This window comes from Podarcis gaigeae (genome assembly GCF_964106915.1).
Source record: "Podarcis gaigeae genome assembly, chromosome: 12".
Classification (NCBI taxonomy): Eukaryota; Metazoa; Chordata; class Lepidosauria; order Squamata; family Lacertidae; genus Podarcis; species Podarcis gaigeae.
Window position 1 is genome coordinate 55,718,902 of NC_139688.1, and position 19,420 is coordinate 55,738,321.

General features: G+C 42.9%; 1 protein-coding gene and 1 long non-coding RNA gene across 2 annotated transcripts in view; one reads left to right on the top strand and one right to left on the bottom strand.

Moving 5' to 3' along the window:
• Positions 1-1,266, top strand: part of LOC310828717 — a 296,140-nt gene extending 294,874 nt beyond the window's left edge. Inside the window, exon 2 of the long non-coding RNA XR_014557086.1 lies at positions 504-1,266. This is a non-coding gene — a long non-coding RNA (uncharacterized lncRNA). The remainder of the gene's footprint in view (positions 1-503) is intronic.
• HERPUD2 (HERPUD family member 2) overlaps positions 985-19,420 on the bottom strand; it is a 19,839-nt gene continuing 1,403 nt past the window's right edge. Inside the window, exons 2-8 of the mRNA XM_083706379.1 lie at positions 17,044-17,121; positions 13,545-13,658; positions 12,675-12,814; positions 8,237-8,359; positions 5,601-5,924; positions 3,458-3,572; positions 985-1,845 (exon numbers count right to left, since the gene is read on the bottom strand). Of these exons, the coding sequence (XP_083562505.1) occupies positions 1,684-1,845; positions 3,458-3,572; positions 5,601-5,924; positions 8,237-8,359; positions 12,675-12,814; positions 13,545-13,658; positions 17,044-17,121 (1,056 nt within the window). The 3' untranslated portion in view covers positions 985-1,683. The remainder of the gene's footprint in view (positions 1,846-3,457; positions 3,573-5,600; positions 5,925-8,236; positions 8,360-12,674; positions 12,815-13,544; positions 13,659-17,043; positions 17,122-19,420) is intronic.

Below are 19,420 nucleotides of genomic sequence, written 5' to 3' on the forward strand. Positions count from 1 at the left end.
GGAGGTTTGGGTAGATCGCAGTCGATGGCATTGGTAAAATAGAATCTGGGCCCGCCCCCTTGTCCCGCCCTCCATTCTTGCACAATTTGCAGAACGAAAGCTTACTCAGTGAGGCTGTTTGTTTTCCCAGCGATCTGTTGGTGAGCGGCTGTTCCTCTTTATCTCCCAAAACCCTTAAAAACGGGACTTCCCGTTCCTAGAATGTTGAGACGTGACACACTTTTAAATTTGGAAATGGAATAAGACCGAGCTGCAGAGTTATAAGTAGTCACAGGGGGAGGTGAGCTCTTAATATGTCATTATATCTGTATTTCGAGTCTGATTTGGTCAATCTCCCCTGAAAGACTAATGTTTGATGCAACCAGTCTGGGAAAATTAACGAGCAAACGCCAAGATTTGATTTCATCGGAACTGAGAGAAGATGGCGTCTGCTGGCAGCGAAATGAATTTTGGATTGATTTGGCACAAACGCCAGCATGTGAGGAGATACTGCAACAACAGAGGAGAATCATACACATAAAATCCACACAGAAACACATCACTGCTTACTTCAACTCGCTTGTGGAAACAACTCAGAGGCCATGAAAGAAGGAAGGTTAACAACAGGAAGATTTAAAGGAACTATTGGAAAAACTATACAAGGTAACAGAGATATGAGTTGATCAGAGGCCCCATGAACTTGAAGCATGGGAAGTCCCAACAAAAAAATTTATAACTTAGGCAGAATATTTAGACTATTTGATATATATTTGTACAATTTGGAACATTCAATGTGATTTGACTGGATTGTTAAAATGGAAAACTTAATAAAAATGATTTTAAAAATAAAATAAAAACGGGACTTCCCTCCTCCCTAAAAAAAGCTCCACATCTTTGACCTGGGGTAGATCACCACCAGATTTTAATTCTGTAAGTAGATCGCAGTCTCTTAGGAGTTGGCAACCCCTGCTGGAGATGAATACAGAAGAATTAAAAGAATGTGTCTTCTTTTCACCGTAGCTTTTCTTTTTTGTTTAATTAAAAAACTAATTACATGTTTCTGTGCTTCCCAGTACATGTATTTAAAAAAAAAAAAGTACAGCATGTATTAAACAGTTTGTAGTGCACTCGATCACTGTCTGTTCCCTTTGAAGAGCTGCTATGTCATTTGTGGCATGAAGTGAGGGGGGGGGAATGCATGCCCCTGGCAAAACGGTGTTGCCTCGAACTCAAAACTATGGTGCAGATTTACTTTAAGCAATTTTAAAAACCACATACACAATGATTCCTATACAGGTACTGTTTTTTTTACTGAGAAGGGTCTTATTTCCAAAGGGTTCCTCCCGAGATTTGTGTTTTAACAACTCTTTAAAGGGATGACGCCGCACACCAACTACAAGCTTCTCGCCTCAGTGTTATCACAATTGAAACAAAAAAAAACATGGAAGACTAATTTTTTTTTTTACATTTGTTCTTCTTTACATAAAGAATCTTTTAAAAAGCATTTAGTAGTCCATTTCTGCTTAAAATATCCGTAAGCATGAGAAAGCGGAGAGAGAGAAAAATACACATTTTTGTACACCATGATCAGAAAGTTTACATTATAAATCTTGAAATTGCACTGTATTTAAAATACCCCCTGCCCAGAGTCAACTTCCACTTTTGAGCATAACTCTCCTCTGCTACTGATGGCTCCTGCTTGGCTTAGTTGCCAACTTGTGGAGGCCCTTCGGGGATGAGGGACGTGAAGAAAGTGGTGATGAAGGACCAGGCAGAAGCCATGAAGCCGGGATGCGGGTGCTCTGCGTTGACGTCAACGACATCTTCACCGCTGTCTTCGTCAATCCCGTCGTCCATAAGGTGCTCCTTTGCAAAACAAATTCCCCAAGTGGTTTAATAATAATAATTTTTATTTATACCCCGCCCTCCCCAGCCAAGGCCAGGCTCAGGGCGGCTAACAAGCAGTAATAAAAACAAGTTGAATGAATACAACTTAAAAACAAGATTAAAATACAACATTAAAATATTGAAACATTAAAATATTAAAATGCAGCCTCATCACAGGAGGAGAAAAGGAAAAAGGAAAAAGAAAGAGGGGTAGGGAATCAAATTGGCTCCAGGCCAAAGGCCAGGCGGAACAACTCTGTCTTACAGGCCCTGCGGAAAGAAATCAGATCCTGGTCTCATGAGACAGAGCGTTCCACCAGGCTGGAGCCAGTGTTGAAAAGGCCCTGGCTCTGGTTGAGGCTAATCTGACTTTCTTAGGGTCCGGGACCTCTAGGGTGTTGCTATTTATGGACCTTAAGGTCCTCCGTGGGGCATTAACCATTTCGAATCAGAGGGATATAAATTGCAGTGATGGAATCATGCTATATATACAGAATTCTAGGATGTAGGGCTCTTGTTAGCCCAGAAATGAAAATCTGACATAACAAAAGACAAAACTGATGAACTATGCCGAGGAGGCAAGGCTGACAGAAAGAATTAGAAACCAGGAAGAGGAGGTCTTTCTTTAATGAAGAAGGGGGAAAGTTTATAATTCATTTGAAAAGCTACTGTAAACAATTACATACATTGGTAGGATTGACAGAAAACTTGTAGTAAAAATGTGAACTGTGGATTGACAAAGGATTTATAAAAATACATTACATTAAGATCCACAATGGGGGGAGTCTAAAGGGATTATATGTTTATGTAGTTAATGCATTTGTTTATGTAAAATAGAAAATGCAAAAATAAAATTTATTTTAAAAAGAAACCTATGATGTAGTCGGATATAATAATTTGGTAAAATTTGACAAACGACAGAAGTGAACATGATGTATCTAAAAAGTGCAATTTAACCATTTGACCCTACAGCCCTGTAGTCCTTAAGAAAGTTCCACCGTTCAAGGAAGCTTAAAGGTAAAGGGACCCCTGACCATTAGGTCCAGTCGTGACCGACTCCTGGGTTGCAGCGCTCATCTCGCTTTATTGGCCCGAGGGAGCCAGCGTACTCTGGGGTCGCGGTGCTCATCTCACTTTACAGGCTGAGGGAGCCGGCGAATAGCTTCCGGGTCATGTGGCCAGCATGACTAAGCCGCTTCTGGCAAACCAGAGCAGTGCACAGAAACGTTTACCTTCCTGACAGAGTGGTACCTATTTATCTACTTGCACTTTTGACGTGCTTTCGAACTGCTAGGTTGGCAGGAGCTGGGATAGAGCAACAGGAGCTTACCCTGTTGCTGGGATTCGAACCGCCGACCTTCTGACCAGCAAGTCCTAGGCTCTGTGGTTTAACCCACAGCGCCACCCGCGTCCCAGAAGCTTACTCCCAGGTTAACTGAACATGGAATGGTAGTCTTAATTTAATTTCATTACCTTAATGTAAGAACTCACTTTTAATGGAAGAGCTGTCAGGACATCTTAAACCTGCCAACAGTACCGCTCTCCAGCTATATGTTTTTTGGATAGTAAGCATGAATGTGCATCCACCTACCATCTCCTCAAGTCCAGCATTATTTACGTTTTGCCCATCGTGGTTCAGGTCTTCATTGTTCCCCGGAGGCTGTTGAAGTCCCTCTTGTCTGAATGGAAACCATCCGGCTTGGTGTCTGTTTTACAATACACATGTGCAAAGTTACTAGAAATCATACCTTGCCTGACCTGAGAAAACAAACAGAACGTTGGCAATGGAACAGTGAAATAGCTCTCCACTGGAAGGCTCATTATTTAACCTGATTTGTAGAGAAGGAATAGACCAAATCAGATGGCAATAGTCACTAAAAATAGGAAGAGAGGTCCCTATTTAACCACACGTGGAACTAGCTGCATGACCTAGGCAAGCTTGCAGAAATTTTAAGAAAGTTATGAAAGGCTCAGTTTAAATCATTCGGATATTCTTGTTATTGGCAAAGTAAATTATTTACAGAAAAGCTGGTTTTACAGAAAAGCTCTGCACATCATGATAGACAGTAGAGCAATTAAGGCTCCGTCTCTCCCCTTAAAAATGGTTTAAGCTTATTAATGAATAGGAAACATAGCAGCAGATGTTGCTTCTGTAAAATATGGTTCAAGTTAATTCATAGGACAGAATGTAGATACACTCGTATTTTCTGCTTTCATTCAGATGAGCACACGGCAACCATGGCAAACGTAACCAAACATTAATAGTGCTGCTCATATATTTTTGATCCAATGCAGAGGGTACGCATGGAGATCACACACCCGTTTTCTCCAAGTATAAATAACCCACCACATGCCCACATACTTTGTGAGAGCTTAATGGACTGCATTGTTAGAACCCAATGTGCACATACTCAAGCCATGATATATTTGTTTGTCAAAATCAGAATTAAATTCTACTCCTCATTGTGCAAGCACACTACACAACTTCAGATGCATGTGAACAGGGTGCCTACACAACGGATTTGTGCTGATCTAGAACGCTGCCCATGTGGGATCCCCTGCTCACAGAAAGCAATGCTCAAAATACTCAGATTCATTCTCCCTTCAGTTTGCATTAATAAAAGCTTCGTCTTTAAGATGCTCAGTCGCTGATACTATATGTGCTGTTTCATCTGTTTCAAATAGGTCTTTGAAAACAATATAAGAAAATTCAGTTCCTATTACATGCCTCAGCCTCCTGAAGGAAACCAGTAAGATTCCACGTTGTTAGAGGTGTTAAAGAGTATTAATTTTGGAAATTAGAATGGCAAGCTCATACAACATACAGATATCACATGCTAAGTATTTATCTAAAAGTACAATTTTTAAATTAATTTTGTTTTTAACACATTTTAAATACAGTCATACCTCGGGTTACAGACGCTTCGGGCGATTTCGGGTTGCGCCCCGCGCCAAACCCGGAAGTACCAGAATGGTTTCGGCGCTTGCACATGCACAGAAGCACTAAATCGCGCTTTGTGCTTGCGCAGAAGTGCCAAATTGCGACCCGCGCATGCGCGGATGTGGCGCTGCAGGTTGCGGACGCTGCGGGTTGCAAACGTGCTTCCCGCACGGATCACGTTCGCAACCCGAGCGTCCACTGTACTAACAGAAATGAACTTCTAAAATGATTAGTTTTCCATCAGCCAAACTTTAAAGTTCAGATTCTGATCACGTAGCTGACAAGAAAACCCTTGACCATTATTTACATGGATTATGCTAATGGTCAAACTTGGGGTTGGACAGAGGAAAGCAATAGGGACTGGGAAGTCCCTGGTTCAGATCTCACTTTGGCCATGAACGGACTGAGCAAGTCATCATCTCCCTTGGGCAAACTCCACTACACAATACAGGGAAACCAATACAGTGGTACCTCGGCTTACGAACAGTCCTGTTTATGAACAGGTTAATGAACTCCGCAAAACCGGAAGTAGTGTCCCGGTTTGTGAACTTTACCTCAGTCTAAGAACAGCAGCCGAACGGTGGAAGGGCACTGGCGGTAGGAGGCCTCATTAGGGAAAGCACGCCTTGGTTTAAGAACGGTTTTGGTTTAAGAACGGACTTCCGGAACAGATTAAGTTTGAAAACCGAGGTACCACTGTACTGATCTGCATTGACTGTCGAAATGCTGTACTTGGGGGAGTGCTCTGTATTCAGACCAAAGTGCTGTGTATCAATCAGCAGCATTTACTCACAGGTAAACCAGCAGCATGGCTCCCATCACCATCACAAACCGACTGAAGGACGAATAGAAGTAGACGATGCTAAGCAGAATAGCCGCTCTGGAAAAGGTATACATCCAGTCCAGCCAGTCTCGGTTGAAGTCCTCCTCGTTCATCACTGGGCCTCCTTGAGCATTCATCTGCACATTCTGATTGACAGGCCTGTTCTCCTGTGGGGCTACATTGGGTGCTGCTGGGGGCTCATTGGCAGGAGCACGCTCAGAGTTGGGGGGCTGCGGAACGGGGGGGCTGTCTGATTCCGTGCTGGGCGTTGCCTGGGCTGAAACTGCAGCTTGACTGTTGAGGAGTGCAAAAAAACAACAACCACCTTCGTTAGGTATCTATGCATGAACATTCTTCACAATCGTCAGCTGAACGAATTCGTTCATAGCCTGGCACAGGTTACACTTCCCCTTCAATACTGCCCACTGCGGTGAATTCATAAAGCAATTTAAAGGTAAAGGGACTCCTGACCATTAGGTCCAGTCGTGGCCGACTCTGGGGTTGCGGCGCTCATCTTGCTTTATTGGCCGAGGGAGCCGGCGTACAACTTCCGGGTCATGTGGCCAGCAGGACTAAGCCGCTTCTGGCGAACCAGAGCAGCGCACGGAAACGCTGTTTACCTTCCCGCCGGAGCGGTACCTATTTATCTACTGGCACCTTGACATGCTTTCGAACTGCTAGGTTGGCAGGAGCAGGGACCGAGCAACGGGAGCTCACCCCGTTGCGGGGATTCGAACCGCCGACCTTCTGATCAGCAAGCGAACCAGAGCAGCACATGGAAATGCCGTTTACCTTCCTGCCAGAGCAGTACCTATTTATCTACTTGCACTTTGACATGGAATGACAAGGAGAGGCCTGACCTAGCCACTGTGATCCACGCGATGGTCACCTCCAGACTTGATTATTGTAACTCAGTCTACGTGGGGCTGCCCCTGAGACTGACCCAGAAACTCCAGCGGGTGCAGATTGCCGTGGCAAGACTCCTTAGGGGGATAACATTCACCCGGTGCTATACCAGCTGCACTGGCTCCTGGTGGAGTACAGGATCAGGTTTAAGGGGCTGGTTTTAACCTTTAAAGCCCTATACAGCCTAGGACCCTCGTACCTACGGGACCTCTCTCCTGGTACACCCCACGGAGGACCTTACGGTCTTCAAATAAAAACATGTTGGAGATCCCTGGCCACAGGGAGGTTAGGCTGGCCTCCACCAGAGCCAGGGCTTTTTCGGCCGTGGCCCCAATCTGGTGGAACACTCTGTCACAAGAGACTAGGGCCCTGCGGGACTTGACATCTTTCTGCAGGGCCTGCAAGACAGAGCTGTTCCACCAGGCCTTTGGCCAAGGCACAGTCTAGGCCAACACGGAGCTGTGGCGTGGCATGGTGCCCTGTCACTTTCCGGCAGAACCCATCCTGAAAGCCAACGGATGGGAAGGCAAGGTCCTAAGAATGCTCTTCATTATGAAACAATAATACATGAAACAATAATACAAATCAACTTTGTGGGAATGTTCAGGGAGGCAGGAGAGGATACATTGCTTATTAATATCCTTCCTAACTTGCGTTAGCAAGTCCCTTTACTTAGCAGAGTTTTGCATTCCCCTTTTAACACATAAGTGGGTAGCTGGTTGCAGGCTTGTTTAAGCCTCTCACTATCATACAATTCAATAGTGAATTGTATGTTCCTGGTAAGTCCCCTTTTATCCCTCTCAGAAGAATGAACACACGACAATCTTATTTAAAGTCAGTAAAAGAAGTTTGCTTACAACATCATCAGTTCACAGATGGATCCCTGAAGGTAGACTTAGTTACAAAATATATACATGTGGAGCTATCCCATATGGCAGTGGTGTCCAAACTTTTTTCTAAGAGGGCCAGATTTGATGAAATGAAGGGCCATGAGGGCCAACCAAAGGATTAACTGACCACCGGGCAGGATTAGGCCCCCGAAACAGACTATGGACATGCCTGCCATATGGAGATAGTCCCAGTGTCCTCTGTTGGCTCAAAGCCAACAGGGCATCTCTAGCTAAAAAGAGCTGTTGCTCCAACGACGGAGGATGTCAAAGAAAGTGCTGCGTGCCTTGTGCTTTTGTTACCTGCACAGGTAAGGTCACGCCCACCTCTAATCACATGCAAAGGAAGTATTTCCCAGCCCAGGAGGAAACAGGAAGTTCCAACTGGCTGGACCAAACATCCCCTTGCATGTCCACTCTAGGAAAACAAGGAATGTTGTATCTGACTGCTACTTAAGTATCACATCCCACAAACTTATATTCATTTTTCTCCAATATAAAGCATGAACCAAAAGTAAGGCTGCATTTGTAAGCATTTCTCACAAAGGAGAAATTATTCTGGTGAATGTTTTGGGGGAAAATATGTTTTCACCTTAGATTTAGTTTACCAAAGCCCAGGGAAGGTAGCGTTGGCACTCACCTGAAAGGTGTTTCTGAGGGCGCACTAGGGCGGCTTCAAGCAAGTGAAGGGTAACAATACTCACCTGGTGGTGTCCCAGTGCCTACTCAAGAATAACAAAGTCTCGTCTCTATGTCTTAACTGCCACTCTGCTGTCACAATACTAATTTAAAGAACGCACCGTTTGTACTTACTATTGCATGTAATACTGGCGGGCATACATCTGCTGCCACCAAATCATCTGCAGTGGGCTGAAAGCAGGGTACACAGGAAAAGCAGCTGGCACTCCTTGCCCAGGGAACTGGTTTCCTACATTGCTGCAGACAATCAAAGCGAATTACATGCCAGGTTGTCCGATACCAACGGAATATCCAAAGTTACATAGAACATGTTTCCCCACAAAGACAAAAGGAGATGGCAGTCGTCTGCTTTTAAGTCGCTAAATCAGAAATCAGGTATTAAGTGTTATTAAGTGTTAACAGGGTGATTTCACCTGTGCACATTTTCCTTAAAATTTAATTTCCTTACTAAATTTAATTTAGCATTTTGCAAGCACGCAGAAATCTAGTGCTACAGGAAATTCAAGAGCATTTCAACACAGCCCCCCCCCCCCAATGCAGGCCTCCTAGAGGTGTAATCAGCAACAACCAAAAGACTTATCCTCCTTGTTAATTTAGACCACGCTTCCTCAACCTCAGTCCTCCTCCAGATGTTTTTGGCCTACAACTCCCATGATCCCTAGCTAGCAGGACCAGTGGTCAGGGATGATGGGCATTGTAGTCTCAAAACATCTGGAGGGCCGAGGTTGAGGAAGCCTGATTTAGACCCTGGCAGGTTTTGTGTGTGTGTGTGTGTGTGTGTGTGTGTGAGAGAGAGAGAGAGAGAGAGAGAGAGAGAGAGAGAGAGAGAGAGACAGACAGACAGACAGACAGACAGACAGACAGACAGACAGACGGAGGATTTTCACTGTCATTTTCCATTAAAGTAGAAGATACACTTTGGTATCATTTATCAGGACATAAGACTTTACAGTAGAGGAAATATACTCATATAATATTTAGGAACAAGCGCTGTGTGCTACTTCACACCAAATGTGTGATAACATGTTACAACTACAGCATTTGCAGAGCAGAGTGTTCAGTTAGCAGGGTCAAGTACTAACGTGATTTTAGAAGAAGCTGGCATGATATAAAACCGTCAGCCGCTCACGTTCATTAAAGGGAATCTTAAAGAACAGAAATGCCCCATCTTATCTTTAAGGGCAACAAGTATTTACAGTGTTAGCAGTTGATGAAACTGTATTGCATCAGACAACAATTCCTATCTTAGAAAGAAAATTGGCTGCAAGATGCCACAGGAGACCTTGCTAATTCACAACATACTTTCAAGACTAAGGAGATGGGAGAAGGGGGGAGAATACTAGAAGTTTTGATGTACAATACAATACAATATAAAACTGTTGGGAGAATAATCTGATTCCATTATGCCACATGTGCCTCTACTTAAAATATTTTTGCTTGCGAAGAATACTTTGACTGTTTCCTAACAAAAGCATTTAAGGAAGCTATCAGTATTAGGCAACAAGAGTGCAAAAGAGTAGATTTTGTGGGTTTCAATACACATTTATGTGTGAATTTGGGAATTTAATACACTACAAGTAGAGTTCACCAGAGTAGATAGATTTTAATCAAGCAATCAGTTTTGCATCTTGTTTCAGAACAAGATAAAACATACTAGTTTGCAACCAGAGTTGAATAAACTCAAACCTCTAGGCTTCAGATGTTTACAGCCTTTTGAGAGACAGGAAAGTTGTTATGAAATTAAGGGTATTTACTTGGCTCCCTCTGTATATATGCAAGGGCACTTTTCAACATCACCTATAGGAGGCCTATATGCCTAGAATTTTACAGAAGCAACTGGCAGTTACTAGATAGAAATGCCCCAGCAATGAGATGCAAAAGAAGTTTATCTGTTTGGTAGAGTCTAAGTAGTCATAGGGACGTGGGTGGCGCTGTGGGTAAAACCTCAGCGCCTAGGGCTTGCCGATCGCATGGTCGGCGGTTCAAATCCCCGCAGCGGGGTGAGCTCCCTTCTTTTGGTCCCAGCTCCTGCCCACCTAGCAGTTTGAAAGCACCCCTAAGTGCAAGTAGATAAATAGGTACCGCTCTGGCGGGAAGGTAAACGGCGTTTCCGTGTGCTGCGCTGGTGCCGGCTCGCCAGAGCAGCTTCATCACGCTGGCCACGTGACCCGGAAGTGTCTCCGGACAGCGCTGGCCCCCCGCCTCTTAAGTGAGATGGGCGCACAACCCTAGAGTCGGACACGACTGGCCTGTACGGGCAGGGGTACCTTTACCTAAGTAGTCATAATTTGTACGGAAGTAAATTAATCCATTTTTTCACATTTATAATGTTCGGGTATTTTTTACCTTTCATTTAAACAAAAAATCAGGATAACAGTGCAATCTTATATAGCGACTTAGAAGTTATTTCCATGGACTTTAATATGGCTTAGGTAAAGGTAAAGGGACCCCTGACCATTAGGTCCAGCCGCGACCGACTCTGGGGTTGCGGTGCTCATCTCACTTTATTGGCCGAGGGAGCCGGTGTACAACTTCCGGGTCATGTGGCCAGCAGGACTAAGCCGCTTCTGGCGAACCAGAGCAGCGCACGGAAACGCTGTTTACCTTCCCGCCGGAGCGGTACCTATTTATCTACTGGCACCTTGACATGCTTTCGAACTGCTAGGTTGGCAGGAGCAGGGACCGAGCAACGGGAGCTCACCCCGTTGCGGGGATTCGAACCGCCGACCTTCTGATCAGCAAGCCCTAGGCATGGTGGTTTAACCCACAGCGCCACCCGCATCCCTTTCATATGGCTTACTTCCAGGTAACTGGGAACAGGACAATAGCCTAAACACAACTGATAGAAGGGATCTGGTTTAAAGTATGTCTATATATTTTAACACACCTGTATCAAATTCAGATTTCATTTCAAACCAGCTTATTTTTGAGACAGTCTGCTTTTTTATCAATCCTGCAGTTCACACATGAAAGTGAAACCTCTTTAGTTTCTCCAAGTGTTCACAAATAAGTTTCATTATCACATGGAGAAATGTTAGCATGAGCTAGGAGGCCACAGTAAACATAACTGCATCTGCAGATACAGCTGCCAACTATCTTCAACACTATTTTTTCTCAAAAAACAATGTGTCACCCACTAATCCCTCCCCCAAATTGATTTTTAACTCTTTGGAAGTAAAAATGATCCAGGAACAAAAAGAGTTGCCTTGAATTATTATTTTAATGAACGACGGAAGCTGGGAAAAGTGAATAACCTCAGTTGTGACCCTGACCAGTTTCCCTCTCTAAGAAGTGAGCACATTTTTTGTCCTTCACTTTAGTCAGCCTAGAACAGAACAAGTGAAAAAATAATCAGTGAAGGCATCTTCTTTTGATGTACGGCACTTGCAGATGTATTCCATAAACTGCTATGCAACAGATAAATCTTGAAGGAAAGGCCTATCAGATGCTGATGAAAGCGCTGATGAAAGCACCAGATGCTTAGAAAATTGCTCAACACAGCAATGACGAACAGCATCATTAGCAAACTTAAAAGTTAATCATTCTACACTTGGTGGTGGGGAAATACAAGTTGTTCATGCACAGAAATTTTGTAAGAGCCCTTAGGTATATACTGATTACCTGTTTTGTAAACTGCTCTGGTGTTTATTTCTACCACCGAGCGGCGTATAAATTTTACGAAATAAATTCACTAAACAAATACAATAAATGGAAGCTTGTTTGTTTTGCAAGGAGAAATCCGCTGCCTTTTTCTCCAACCTGGTTAGAGTCCACAGGACTTTTAACATTTCAGCCAAACGTAATCTTGCAATACAGTATTGTTATTACAGTAAAGGTAAAGGGACCCCTGACCATTAGGTCCAGTCGTGACCGACTCTGGGGTTGCGGCGCTCATCTCGCTTTATTGGCCAAGGGAGCTGGAGTACAGCTTCTGGGTCATGTGGCCAGCAGGACTAAGCCGCTTCTGGCGAACCAGAGCAGCGCACGGAAACGCCGTTTACCTTCCCGCCGGAGCAGTACCTATTTATCTACCTGCACTTTGTGCTTTCGAACTGCTAGGTTGGCAGGAGCAGGGACCGAGCAACGGGAGCTCACCCCGTCGAGGGATTCAAACTGCCGACCTTCTGATCGGCAAGTCCTAGTCTCTGTGGTTTAACCCACAGCGCCACCCGCGTCCCTGTTATTACAGTACCTTGCAAGAAATGAATCATCACATCATCATTTGATTTGTATGCCACCTTTCCGTAGTTGAAACTATGCTCAGCGTGTCTTACAACATGACAAAATTTACGTGATTACAAACATAACAGAAGTCATAAACAAGAAATAAAACACATCAAAAAGCACACAACCTAATGGAAACAATTTCCACATAAATCATAAGATCTAAAACTAAAGATACAACAACAATATCAGTAACAGCAACAGCTCTCTCAAACCCCCGTATACAATACTCCAGCCCAAGAATCTGTTCAACAGCCTCAGCTTCTCTAGCTGGAGTCAGAATGTTTGAACAAAGCTCTTGCAAAAAGCCCTTTAGCATTTCACTTACCCTTGCATTATGTAAGGGAACTGGTGGCTCTGAACAGGATTGCTCTGTGCCAGGTTGCGATGTCTTACACCATCGGTGCCAGCGGTATGTGAAGATTCTTGAGATGGCGAAGGAGTTGTCGATCCTGAATGTTCTGAACTCTTTTTGTAAAAAAAATGATAATTTCCATCAGATGTAGAAAGGATTCTGTTTTATGCTGAATAGTTTGGTCCCCCAAACTTTGCAAAAACGAGTATTTCACACTGCATACCTCTCACACCTGACGTCAATACACTTTCCCTGAACCATTAGGTTCGCAATTATTCTCTGTGACTTCTTGTTGCTGTTTTCCTTTAAGACTCTTGAGTAAATAAAAATCCTAGCCTGCTTCCTTAGTAAGGGGCAACATATTTTTGTTTAAATGAAAATTTTCCTCACGTGGGAAAAACATCATGTGTAAAGCAGTTCTTGCTATCAAGGGGGAAAGATCACAATGACTTGCGGGGGGGGGGGAGAAATAGCATTCTACAAAGTGGTTCTGTATTCCTATTCTGAGTGAAAATATCATAATTACACACTAATTATTTGGGGAGAGGGGAGTAGACACGACAATGTCAGTACACCTAGGATCCCCAAACACAGCAGCATGAAAAACAGCAAGTTTTTCAACAATTTGAGTAGTCTAGGGATTTTGCAGTTCCATTATACACCCCAGGACCTGTTTCCTCTTGGGAACAAAGTCAAGCACTTTGATACTTAAAAAAAATAATTGAAGCAGCTGCAAGCTGAAACACTGCCATGCTGTCATCATATTCCTGTCAGGATTTATTATAGTAAAAGAGCATTGTTGACAGAGCTTTAATGATAGCACCTTACACAAAGCCAACTCACCGAACTGTTGCTAGGTGCTGACGATCCATTGTTTTCCCTAAGGGTATCAGGCTTTGGAGAATTTGGGGGTGTCCGTGAAGAACATACTAGATGAACCATATGATACTCATCTTGCTAAAATAAAAAAGTGAGCAGTTTTAGCAGAAAAAATAGGCAATTTTTACATACAAAATTGGTATATACACATTACAGCTGAACGGTTCAGAGGCAAGTAAATACGTTACACTGTTACTTGAAGAATAAAATGTATTTCAGAATACTGGAAAAATATATATTAGAGAAGTCTTACACCAGGGTTCAGCAAAGTTTTTGCGGCTTGGGCTGGTTCATGGTCCCGCAGATACCTCAGTGGGCCAGAGTGTGTGTGCGCACGCATACATGCGCAAACGCTATTTCTGGTGCTCTTTCCCGCACGGAGGAGGCGTCGTAGCTTCCCATTGGCTGCAGGAGCTTCCTGCAGCCAATGGGAAGCTGGCCATTGTCACAGAAGGCGGTCTCTGCTTTGCTCTGTGGCAGTTTAGCACGGCGCATGGGAGCCAACCGAGTGGGCAGTGGGGGTCCATGGGCCTGTTAAATGACCCCCATGGGCTGTTTGTGGCCCATGGGCCTTAGGTTGCTGACCCATCTTATACTAAGATTTTTATTCTTAAAAATGTACACAAAATAGGAGAACCAGAGTTGCACTTTTTACCACAGCTAGTCCTTCTGTTCAGAATCCAATTTTCTAATTAAAACTTATGAACTTCCCCGCAAAATCTGCCCTTCCTCTGGTGACAGACGGGTGAATCATTTCACCAAAGAAAAACCTTTTTTATCAAACTATAGATAAGTTGCATTTTCAAAATCAACGGCCAAAGCAATTACTCATCCGAGCTGTTCTGTCAGAATCAATACCTGCATTTAGAGAAAGGCACGTCTGTCTATTCTACAGGAATTCCAGCTAAAAACCTCCCAGAGAGCAAACCGTTGCAAGTCACAAAGCTTATGGCAACTCATCCTGCAGTGGAATTCAAACCTTCTATCCACAGGGAATCCCTGAGCTCAATCAATATTGATTAGTCTGTGATCAAACTTCTGAATGTGTGCAACAGACTCCCGGTACATTTCAGGAGAAATGTGCTCCAGGGTACACCTGCGCACAAAAATTGTGAAAACGTATTAACCACAAATGGAGAGTGCGCATAGAACATGGCCTATGCTCCCCTGAATTTTAGTAGAAGACCCTATTACCAATCTTCTCATCAAGAAAGCTGTTAGTTTCCAAGGAAGGCCAGTGATTCAGAAACAACAGTTTAAACACACTGTCTTTAAGAGACAAATGTATTTTTCTCCTATAGGCACTGATTTATAAAGGGACCCCTGACCATTAGGTCCAGTCGCGACTGACTCTGGGGTTGCGGCGCTCATCTCGCTTTATCGGCTGAGGGAGCTTCCGGGTCATGTGGCCAGCACAACTGAGCCGCTTCTGGCGAACTAGAGCAGCGCACGGAAACGCCGTTTACCTTCCCACCAGAGTGGTACCTATTTATCTACTTGCACTTTGACATGCTTTTGAACTGCTAGGTTGGCAGGAACAGGGATTCGAATAGCTGACCTTCCGATCGGCAAGCCATAGGCTCTGTGGTTTAGCCCACAGCGCCACCCGTGTCCCATACTGATTTATTACAAACTATTATAATGAACCAGAGGGTTTTGGGGTCGTCCCCCCATTTTTTAATGCTTTATTAAGGTTAAAAGATCATAACAAACAAATGTGTATGTGGTCAAAACAAAATTACAAAAAGAAAATAACAATATTTGCTCACTGTACATTCTTCTTGCCTTCCCAACAATTTCCCACCACCCCATCATGTATTTACTGCTTATTTTATTTAATCTCCATTTTCCTTTTAATCATCAATAATATATTCTCTTATAATTGTCCATCATAACACAGAAGTCATTCAAGTCCTGCCACTGACTTTATATTATTACAGTAATCTTTAAGATACTTTTTATACATGTCCCATTTCTGAATAAATATTTGTTCAGTGTTGCCTCTCAGTTTTTCTGTCATTTTTGCCCATTTGGCAAATTCCATCCATTTACTTTGCCACTCCAGCCTTCTTGCGGATTTCTCTCCTTTCCAATTCATTGCGATTAGTATTCTTGCTGCTACAACGGCGTACAAGACTATTTCTCTTGCAATTTTTGGCATGTCTGGGCCAAGTACCCCTAGGAGAAAAGCCTCCGGCTTTTTTGTAAAAGATACCATAATCATTTTTTTAAGCTCATCATAGATTACATTTTTAAATTCCTTAATTTTCTTGCACGTCCACCACATGTGAACCAGAGGTTATACCTGGAGAAAGTTACTGGCGTGCCTTTCTTACACAGATATTGTATGGACGACCAATGTATGTGAAATGCTTTGAAAACTCAAAGCGTCCTGCATAAATGTGAAATATTATTTGTATCGTTAAGTAACTCCAGGTTCATAAACAAGGACTCCACTGTGAATCAGGTATGGAAATGAAAATTGCCTCATGTGCTCATCGCTGGGCCAAAGGTGCCAACAGAGAGCCTGCAGGTGTGTAAGCACCTGAATCACAGTCATCAGATAGTACAGCAAATTACTTGGATTCATAAGAAAGCAAATAAAAAGAGTTTGAATTTTATTCTAGCAAGTCACACCTGCGTCTTGCAATATCTTCCGGTTTTTATTCAATTAAGAGTTAAATCAGAAGGGATTTAATGCAAAAAGGGGAGGTCAAGATATTCTTGCATCCTCTTGGAATTTTAAGAAAATCCACTTAAGTATCAAGCTAGTTTTTCCTACCTCGTCATTATTATGGGCCTCAACACACGCCCAAGCTTCCTTTTTGAGCAATGAGTCACCTTGGAGATTTTCACTTATTTATCCACAATATTTTGACTTTTTCATCTAGAGTGTGTGTACTAATTGCTACCTGCACAAATCTGAGCATCTCTATGCTGACACTTTTCAGTATTTTCATACTGTATCAGATAGAACCTGGAAAAGTAACTTTAGCATATTCATTTCACATCTGCAGAATGACAGCATTTAAATTGGGACTGCTTTGGAAGATATAAATCTTAGTAGTAATAAGTGATGTGTCATGTGCACGTTGAACTTCAAGACAGGTATCCAGAAATATTGCAAAGACAGTGGGACGGCAAGATCTTACCTTTAAATCCTCAGCATGAATACCTGTATACCAGTTAGGACATTGCGTCCTTTACCTGCAATCTCAGTAGCCGGCAACTAATATCAGTGTAATAAACTAAAATATATACTGCAGTAATTATTTTGCTTATGTAGTTAGCTAATCAAATCATGTTGCCCCCACTTTCCTACATGCAATTGTACAATATTTGAATTGCATCTCTCGCCCGCAGCAGTAGTCACTATGCAATTTAACAGAATTTTGCACAGCATTTGTTTTATTTTTACAAGTAGCGATTGTACGTAAATGCAAGTTGTGAAAGTAACGCTTACTTTTCTGAGAATATCTTTCAGCTGAAGGTGATCAGGAAGCAACCTGCCAGAATACACCAGTCTCTGATCCTTCGTAGACTAAGAGATGGGACAAATGAAGAATTCTTATTTTCCCCCCCAACCGTACTGCTTTAGAGGTGGAAACAATCGTATATGAAGACTTATCTTAAATTCTTGTTGTTGATGGTTAACATTTGAGATGCACATAACTTATTTTTAGAATTCTAGTTTCCACATGTTATACAGAACTAAGCACACTTTCACCTTTTGTCATAGCACATTTCCTCAAACTAATCTTTAAAGTCAAATGCATGTGAATACTTAATGTCCTATACTTCTCAAAATAGCTTCTCCTTCCCTTTATCAAACGCATCACCAATAAAACCTGAGGTCAAGGAACAATAACAAATGTACTTTGGTTAAAATGTTGTCATTTTAAAGTGTTGGCTGTTGCTAAATTTAACGGTAAGCACTTGGAGCAACATTTTAAATATAAATATAAATGCAGCTTCCCTTGAATATGAGATTTGTGGCTAAGATTGAGATCACTAACACAGTGAGGTTACAAAGGGAAGTTGTGTCCTACAGTTTTCCCACGCAGTTGAAAATACACTTACCGTATTTTTCCGTGTATAAGACTATATTTTTTCAAGTTTAAAATTGGGGGTCGTCTTATACACCGATAGTGCATATGGGGGATTTCTTTATTTGGAGTCCCCAAAATAGGAGTCGTGTTATACATGGGGGCGTGTTATACACGGAAAAATACAGTACGCTTCCACAGCAGTACTTCTAACTGATGTGGCAGTTATGAATGCTTTCTATGAATATGAGCTTTTCTATGACCGCATCTGTTGATACTTTTGCTATAAAATAGATTGAAGTCAATTAGATTGAAGACACCCTGATTTCCACCCAAAAAAGGTGATGACAGAGCAGTGTAGCAGTGACCCTTGTATCAAGGAGTATTTCCGAAAGAGGGATATTTAAGTTGTTTTCTATGGATTTACTCTTCAGTAATGCACATCGGGGTTAGGATACAGTTACACAAATGCTCCTTCCACTGCAAGTCCCTGAAAAACTCGCCCTATGTCATAAGAAACAGGAGGTTGCCACTGGAAGGAAATATTGCCTGCAATTAAACAGATTAACAGATTATTGTGCAAAGAGTGAGGTGGGCAGATCCTGGATAAGAAAATGAAGGTTACAGTGCCACACACACTTACACTGCTGAGATACCTGGCAAACAGATTCAGAGCTTTCATTTCATTTTATTTTTTAAGTCAGACTTCGGCCCATCTGGAAAGAAAGTTATGAAGCAAAATGTGCAGGCATCCATTGAAGAAATTTCTATGAAAGGAGCTGGCCTCTCTGCTCTTACCTGTCAGTGCTTTTAGTCAATGAATGAAGCCAGAATATGGATAATTTGCCTGGACTTTGGCCAATAGGAATCCCTGGGGTTCTAAAAAGCTTTCGTTTCCCCCTCCCCTTTAGCACACTTTTCCTGCTTTTGTCTTATTTTTCAAGTTGTCCTTGGAATCTTCAAAGTTTGCCCTTCATTTTCACCCAAAAAGCAGGATGCATCATAGTATGTAACACTCAGAGGGAGATCACCAGTCTTGGCTAATCTCTTGCCCAGTTAACCAAAAGTGTCAGGACACGAATATGCAGGCATTTCTGGGCCATTTTGTACAGTTTGTGCATTACGCAAGGAAAAACCTAACTATACATTCAGCTAGAGGTGCAACCAATCTCAGCTTCCTGCTGAGAAAGCCTATACAACACACATACACAAACATACATTTATTGCATTCACCACTTTACATTTTTAGGTGTCCAGCTTAAAGCTTCTTTAAAATACACCTAAACAATATGCAAAGCGACCTTCGCTGTATGTATTGTTTGCTGAAATATGTTTCTATAGGAAAGATGGTGGGAAGGGAAGGGAAGGGAAGCGTGGGGAGAGCACTGCTGCTCGGAGGATGCCAAATCAAGGCAGGAACTTTCAGGAATAACTGAAAAACCTGTAACTTCGGTACTGAAGAAAAAGGACAGGCAAGGGCGGAGGATGCTTGAGTGCCACCTGATCGAGGGTGACCAGTTGGTCTCAGAAAAATTCTGAGAAGGGCCAGCAACTAGTGGCTGTGTGTGGGATGCCAGGCCAAGAAGGGAATCTTGCTAGCTTATTGAAGCGTATTTTGGAGTAGTGGGGTTTTTCAGCACTGCAAGAGAGCAGGAGAAGGCCCGGCTTGTTGGCCAGGGTGCCAACGCCCAGGAGACAGTGTCTCTCCCACTGTGTCTAGAAAAGCAGAATTACAACTTAGGGACAGACGGCAAGCGGCTGTCCTGTCCAGCAGCGCACCCCCGGGCTTTCCCC